Genomic DNA, 8,202 nt, shown 5'->3' on the forward strand with positions numbered 1-8,202 from the left:
CATAGATAACCATTATGTATTCCATTCTCCTTTAGACGTCACTAGGTCACACATGTAAAAAGTTTCATCTAAAGGTTCATTACCAATATACTATAGTTTTAACGGACTCAGGATTCATTATGTTTTATAATTTAAATAATTTTATTCAAATAAATACATGGATTTTTTCACTTTCACATTATAAAATTTAATATTAATTATTGTAAGTGGTTGGTAAAAATGATTTGCCTCCACATTTTCTGTGCACCATTATAATGAATGTCAATTATTTTGTTCTGATTATTGATATTTGAGTTGGTAGCAGAAATTTTAAAATTAAATAGTATTAATTTAATTTAATTTAATTTATATAGATTGTAGATAAATTTTAAATTCTAAAATCAATTATGTTTAAATCGGATTGAATTGATTAAACTAAAAATTAGTATATAGACAAGAGGAAAAAAATTATTTGGATTAAGAATTGGAAAGTAACCACAATTAAACCGCGAATCTAGAAAAAAAACTGATAAAAAATGGATCAGGCCGTTTTCCAAAATTTTGGGCTTTATCAGCCTGGTCCAAGCCCAATACTTAAAAAACCTAATTCCCAGCCCAAAATGAAAGGAAAGAAATAAAATAATAAGTAAAAGATTAAAGACCCCCAATACCCTACCTGCCAAAACCCACCAAAAGGGCCCCCTCAAGCTGCCCTTGCCCTCGCCATTCGTCGACCACTGTGGACGCGAGATCTTGTTGATATCCTTTTTGTTTTGCTCAATACTTGGGGTTTTACTTATGGATTGTTAGTAGTGTTTGTTAATGTTACTATGTGTTTATAAATTTTTGGTTAAAATCTATTATAGTCCCTATATTTCTATAGAATTTGAGATTCAGTCCTTGTACTTTAAAAGTTAAAAATTCAATTCACTTTTATAATTTTTCAATTTAGAATTCCTAGTCCAATCGATATAGTCATTGGTAGTTTTCTATTAAAATTTTTCAACTTAACATATTTATTTTCCATCAGTCATATGATATGTCACATGAGGATAACTTAATCAACATGTTATATTGTAAAATTTTTTACAAAAAATAGAGTAATAAATGTAACACTGTATATCCGGTCCGGTCGCTGGACCTGAGCTACAGGATGTTACAGAAGATAACAGAACAAATACATGTAAATTCGACATTTAGCAATCAAAACAAGCATTAAAACATTCGTAACTCAAGTATGCAATGATTTACACATCAATCCGAGTCTCAAACGAGCTTACGAAAGCTCTTAAAACATCTTGGGAATAAATAGGGACTTAATTGTAAAATTAACAAAATATATGAAAATTTCAGTAAACAGGAGTCACACAACCATGTGGTTAGAATGTGTGACAAACTGAGGCTGTGTGGTGCAGAGTCACCCGACCGTGTAACAAACTATGGTTGTGTCAATAACCATGCATCTAAATTACCGGTAGCACACAGTCGTGTCGATTTCAATGATTGAATTGACATTTTTAAATCAAAGTAGTTGGAGGACTTAATTCCTAACTTTGAGTACAAGCACTAAATCTCAAATTTTGACAAAGTATGGGAACTAACAACATATTTTAATGCAATTTTTTCTTAGAATTTTTAACCTATTTTTTATTTTTTCCTTTTTTTAATAGTAAATCGATTAGACCGATGATTGAATCGATTGGACCGGAATTCGATGGTCTAACTTGTTAAATCACTAATTCTCATTAGGGATAAGTATAACTTTCAATTCCTAGTTTCAGATTAAAATCTGATTTAATATATTTTCATTAGGGACCTTATATTTTCTAACTCTAATATGATTTCATGACAAGTTTTACATTTATTCAATTTGATTTCCAATGTAACAAAATTAACAAACTAAATAAATTAACTTTACAATCTAGTCCTTTTCATAATCTAAGCTTAAAATTTATCAATTTCAAGCCTAATTCTTTAAGAAATCAACAACGGTAATTTTCTAAAACTTTAACATATTCACAAATTGGTACACGAGCTAGATAAATCAAGCTCTCATGACCTCAAATCTATAAAAATTACAAGAAAATAACTAATTTATATGGTTGAATGTTAGAGACCCTTGAAGGTTTCTAATTTTCTTTCTTTGTGGTGGACGGCGAAGAGATTGAAGATAGAAGAGAAATTTCCTCTTTCTTTCCACGATGTTATATATATAGGTTAATTAGTTTAACTAATTATACTTAATTAACTTAACAAATCACTAATCATGCTTAATGAATTTAACATTATCATCCACTAATCCCTATTTGAAAATGATTTATTTACTATTTTGGACCTTTGACTAATTGCCATATAAATCCCCAAGTCTTTTGTCAATTAAAATTTTATAGCGATTGGACTTTTACGATTTAATCCGTAAGCCTTAATGAACTATTAATTTGGTAAAATTACTACATCAATCTTTAAACGATTTTTATAGTAGCTCCATAAATATTTAATATTTATGAACTCAACCTACGGAAATAGAATTCTGAAACTGTATTTTTTGATACCATTAAAAACCACGTCATTACACCGTAATCATGTATTAATGAAAATATAACAAGATAAGTGGATAAACTTAGAAGATTAAAGCTCACTTTTGTTGGCTATAAAGGGTTGAGAACATCGTTTGTTGGTTGTTGATTTTGAGAGCTAATTAAACTTGTTCTATATTGGAGAACATTTTGTTAAGGTAATTCCTTTGTACTTTCACTTTACTATTGGAGTGATTATTCCTTTATTTGAGTGACGGTGTTTGAGGGGGTGGGGTGCAAATAATTATATAACAATGAAGTTTCAATTATCTTTTGTGGGAGTTGATAGATTTAACTTAAATCACTCATTGTACCGTAAAATTATTTAAGGAGTTCATTCTTCTTTTTTAAAACAATTTCATTATAAGTTTTTTTTATCATATTTGATCTTTTTTGACATAATATTTAGAACTACTTATAGTTCCTTCTTAACCCATAAATAAAAGGATAATGTGTTTCAGTTTACTCGAATTTACATCTTTCAGTATTAACAATAATACCCATACTAATCAAATTAAAACTCAATCAGATATTAACTTAAACAGCTTGAAACCATTGTATTTTCAAGTTTTGTTGGGTCAGTGAGATTGTGAAAACTCATACATAATACATGCATGCATGCAAGCCCACTTTATTATCTCATACATAATACATGCATGCATGCAAGCCCACTTTATTATCTTTGAGAAAACATTTTCTCTTTATTTATTTATTTATTTTGAAATACATTCGTATAATAATAGAAATCTATTCTTACTGTACTCATAACTCCTATGTGTTTATTTAATAGCTAACTATTTCATCAATCTTTAAATGCCCAATTTGATTATCCAAATAAATATTGAACATCTAGCATTTCAACTTAGATCTAATTCGCGTAGATCCCCAAAAATACCAATCAATTATTTGAAATAATTTTTGTCCCTCACAAATCAAAGGCAGTATAGTAGCTGTAGGCAAAGTAAATATAACGTTTTGAGAACGAAATTCGTAAATTGTACTGTAAATTGAATTGTATTTTATTTTTTTATTTAAAAAATTAGGAAATTAGTTATTATATGTTAAATCAAAAAATAAATTTATCTTTTTATTAAAATTTATTTTTACTGTTAAAAGATAATCTTTATACATTAATCATGTTAATTTTTAATAGTAAAATAGATAAGTAATTATCCATTCTTTGAACTAATTTATAGAGTATAATCGATGATACTTTAGTAAAGGAATGATTGAAAAATCAGACTCTAAATGTAAATATAATGGATGAGTATCCATATTATGTGGAATCAAGATTTAGGCGTATGTTTGAGAAATGTAATAATGGACTGTAAATTACATAATTTACAGGCTAGGGTAAATTGGTGGGCGACAGTAGCCTCTTCCTTCCTTAAATAATTTGGTCCCAATGTCTGCATGTTTTCACGTGTCCTGCCATCACCATTGCCGTTAATTACAGCATCAGCTACTGCATAGGATTCTAAGGACCCAAATATAATAAATAATTAAATTACATAATTTTAAAAAATTGAAAGTATCCTTTTCCAATCCCCTATTTGTTGGTTGTTTCCCTCACTCTCATGCCTGTTCACTGGATCCCACTTTCTTTTCACATTTCACTTTCATTAATATCAATTATCATACCGCTGTTTTAAATCTTCTTCCATTTTTTAAATAATTCATTTCCAAAATCCCATTTTAAATGTGTAAATAATATTAACATTTAGTTAAATTGGTCCAAACTATACAAATATTTATATGTTTTCCAACTTCTTCTTCTTTTTTTTTTATAAAAAAATGACTCATTTTTCTTAAAATATTGTTTGGTTTCCACTCAAATCATATGTATATATTTAGTGCAGACACACACACAAAAAAAAGGACTAATCTGTGTCTTACTTAAACTATGGTATTATTATATTTTAGTATTCATTTTTTGTTTTCCTAAATATTTATCTGCCAAAGGAGTTTTATAGAAATACATATAAAAAGGTGATTGATGAAAGTTTGACTTGATAAGAAAGTCAAACAGATCAACGGCTGCAGGAGACAAATGAAGTCGGTTGAAAAGTAACGACAACCTCAAAAAAACAACAAAAAAGAAATGAAACTTTTGAATTAAAACATAAGGAGAAAAAAAGAAGAAGCAAATAAACCAAGAAAATTTCTTCAACTTTATATTCAAGCTTTGCCTTTTGCTAAGAGAATTAAAACAAAAACAAAAACTAAGCCTTTTATTATTCCTATTAAAGTTTAAATCATTGAGTAAATAAGTTTTTTATTGAAAAATTAAAAATAAATAAAATAATAATAATTTTTATTTTATAATTAGTTCATTAAATTTAAATAATATACCAAGTACAAGTGCAAGTGCATGAATAAAAAATATATATATTTGGTGGAATGGGAGCAATTAAATGTTAATCCAAAAAAGCAGCAAGAACTTAACCTTAATGGTACATTTATGAGTTGGGGTCTCATTGGACAGTGACTTCACTTGCCACCAAAAGGGGTGTGGTGGGCTATCTTTTCTCTTCCATGACAGGACAAAATTCTTGATAAATGAGAGAGAGAAACAAAGAAGGCATCAGATAGAGATAGAGATAGAGAAAGGGCAGCTATGGTGTTTTTTGAGTGTTTGTTTTGTTTTTGCAGCCCTTCTAGTCCTCTCCCATTTTACTGAACCCCCCAAAACCCAAAAGGAAAGATAGTGTAAAAGGAAAAGAAAAATGTTTGATGGAGTGCCAGACCATCTTCATCAATTCATAGGAGCGTCATCAGCATCAGCTAGAACCACCACCACCACCACTCTCCTTCTCCCTCTCTCTTTCACTTCTTCAAATGGTTTCACTTCCTTTGACCCTTTGTTCACTTCTTCATCAAACTCCCATCATCAGCAAGTGCCCCCTCAGCTGCATCATCATCATCATCAGCAGCAGCAGCAGCAGCAGCAGCAGCAGCAGCAGCCTCAGTTGTTGCAGTCATTGCACCAGCAGAAGAATAATGAAGAGAGTACCACCAGTTTGGTAGGTATGAACATGGAGATTAATGGAAGAGATCAGAGATCCATTGCTGAACCGATTGATAATCTTCATCATCATCATCATCCTTGGTCTAATGATGAAGTCCTTGCACTGTTGAAGGTCAGATCTAGCATAGAAAATTGGTTCCCAGAATTCACTTGGGAACATGTCTCAAGGTATATACATACAAACTATACATATATCCATTTCATGTTTTCTTTTCTTTTCTTTTCTTCTCTTTTCTAATAGATAGAGTCCCTTCAAATTTTGATGAATGAAACAATCAAATTGGATAGTATTAAATCATCTACATTAACCCTTGTGGGGATATCATTATTTATGAGCCGTTGTTAATGAAAGAGAGAGAGAGAGAGAGAGAAAAGGGATACTGATAATTAAATAAACAAAAAAAAACCTTGGTATAGTATTTTATAAGTGAATAATTGATAGTAAAATAGAAAGAATAAGTGTTTGATATATAAATATAGGCATGCAGCTTTGTAATGGTTCAATTATATATATATGTGCACACAGTTATGGTGGGTGCAGGAAGTTGGCAGATCTTGGGTTCAAGAGGAGTGCAGACAAATGCAAAGAAAAATTTGAAGAAGAAAGCAGATATTTCAACAGCATCAATTGCAGCAAAAACTACAGGATCTTTAGTGAACTTGAAGAACTTTATCAAGCTGAGAATCCTCCACCTCCACCTCCACCTCCGCCTCCTCCTCCTCCTCCTCATCATCATAGCCAGCAGCAGCAGGTGGCTGTTGTTGCAGATGAAAACAACAAAAATGTGGAAAAGTCAAGGGAAGATGAGGACAATATGGGTCAGAATTTGGAAGCTGATTCAAGAAATGTCGATGAATTATATCAAACTTCACCAGCAAACAACACTGCAATGTCATCAGATCAGGATAACAAAAAAGTGGTTGAGAACAAAGCAAACTATGATGATAACAAGGCTGCTGCTGCTGCCAACAACAACAAGAAGAGGAAAAGGGTGAAGAAACTTGAGTTGTTCAAAGGGTTTTGTGAAGATATTGTGAACAAGTTGATGATCCAACAGGAAGAGATGCATAATAAGCTGATTGAAGATATGGTGAAGAGAGATGAAGAAAAAGTTGCAAGAGAAGAAGCTTGGAAGAAGCAAGAGCTGGATAGGATTAACCAGGAGCTTGAACTTAGAGCCAAGGAACAAGCTATTGCTGGTGATAGACAGGCCACCATAATCAAATTCTTGAGCAAATTTTCACAAACTGGATCCTCTAAGAAGCAATGTTTTGGAAGGGTTAATGAAGATGTTGTCAAGGTACCAAGTGAATGTTCAAATCCTCCTATTGCTTCTTCATCTCCTTTAGTGGCAGTAGCAGAAAACCCTAATCCCATTGTCACTGACCAAAACAAAGTTGATCAAGTTTCTACCACTTCTCCATCTTCTATGAACCTCGCCCATCAAAACAAACAAAGCATGCCCATATCCATGACAGAAAGTCAAGCTCCTCAAAACCCTAATCCGGAAACACCTGATACTTCATCATTAGCTCCGCAAAACCCTAATTCTGTCAGTGCTGAAAGCAATCCATTACCGCCCACTTCACCATTGACGGTAAATAAAGCTCCCCAAAACCCTACGTCCAATGAGAAAGAAGACCTTGGAAAGAGATGGCCAAGAGATGAAGTGTTGGCATTAATAAACCTGAGGTGCAGTCTTTATAACAACGGTGACCATGAGAAGGAAGGAACAGCCATAAAAGCTCCTCTATGGGAAAGAATCTCACAAGGGATGTTAGAATTGGGCTACAAGAGAAGTGCAAAGAGGTGCAAAGAGAAATGGGAAAACATAAACAAGTACTTCAGAAAAACCAAAGATATCAACAAGAAGAGGTCCCTTGACTCAAGGACATGCCCTTATTTTCATCAATTAAGCACTTTGTACAGTCAAGGAACACTTATAGCACCTTCTGATGGGCCGGAAAATCGCTCGCCGTTGCCGGAAAACCACTCAAAATTGCCAGAAACCGGTAAGGATTCATGTCAAAGGGGAGACAAGGATTCAACTGTGCATGTTTCGGGAGGTAATGAGACAAACATGGTTATTCAAGTACCAGGTTTTGAATTTGAATTCTGAATCACATTACATTTTTGTGTGTACGTTAAATTACTTTTGGTATTACAATCGCTAATGACATTATTAATACTACAATATTAGAAATAATAGTACTTTTTTTGGGTTGAAAATTAATTTTTAATTTTCTTAGAGAATCTAATGTAAACTTTCATGGAGGATATATGTTTAAACTTGTACAGTAGTGAGCACCGACAATTTAATTTCAGGTCAGGCCTACTTTCATTTTATAATTATTGATTAATGCTCCTAATTCTTTCATTTTACGAGTTTAGTTCTATTTTTAAGGGCCCGGCGAATTCAAAGGGATAGGTAGGGCTGGATGAAAGGGTATATTTTGCTTTTGGATCCTCTTAAACATTAATTGTTCAATTCAATCCTTTTATTTAACTTCAACCTCAACAACTTACATTCCACCCTCCAAATAAAAAATCCTAATTTTGTTGATGATAATTTCAATAGAGATTGTTATTTACTAAATGTAGGAAGGACAGTGTTCAGG

The 8,202-nt window shown here is 32.0% G+C and overlaps 1 protein-coding gene across 2 annotated transcripts; it reads left to right on the forward strand.

Moving 5' to 3' along the window:
- Nucleotides 1–4,932: 4,932 nt before the first annotated feature.
- Nucleotides 4,933–7,908, forward strand: LOC107888971 (trihelix transcription factor GTL2). Of its 2 annotated transcripts, none has more exons than XM_016813255.2 (2): nucleotides 4,933–5,751; nucleotides 6,110–7,908. In XM_016813255.2, the coding sequence occupies exons 1-2, from the start codon at nucleotides 5,282–5,284 to the stop codon at nucleotides 7,701–7,703; spliced, it is 2,064 nt and encodes a 687-aa protein (XP_016668744.2). In that variant the 5' UTR covers nucleotides 4,933–5,281; the 3' UTR covers nucleotides 7,704–7,908. The 2 variants fall into 2 exon arrangements, with proteins under 2 accessions (XP_016668744.2, XP_016668746.2); XM_016813257.2 differs by having other exon boundaries at nucleotides 6,125–7,908.
- The last annotated feature ends 294 nt before the right edge of the window (nucleotides 7,909–8,202 follow it).

This window comes from Gossypium hirsutum, chromosome A11, assembly GCF_007990345.1.
Source record: "Gossypium hirsutum isolate 1008001.06 chromosome A11, Gossypium_hirsutum_v2.1, whole genome shotgun sequence".
Taxonomy (NCBI): Eukaryota; Viridiplantae; Streptophyta; class Magnoliopsida; order Malvales; family Malvaceae; genus Gossypium; species Gossypium hirsutum.

What these genes read in the sequence shown, in the direction of transcription:
- LOC107888971 (XM_016813255.2), top strand. Translation starts at nt 5,282, where the DNA reads ATGTTTGATGGAGTGCCAGACCATCTTCATCAATTCATAGGAGCGTCA. An exon ending in ACTTGGGAACATGTCTCAAG is followed by an intron (nt 5,752 to 6,109) that starts GTATATACATAC and finishes ATGTGCACACAG; the next exon opens with TTATGGTGGGTGCAGGAAGT.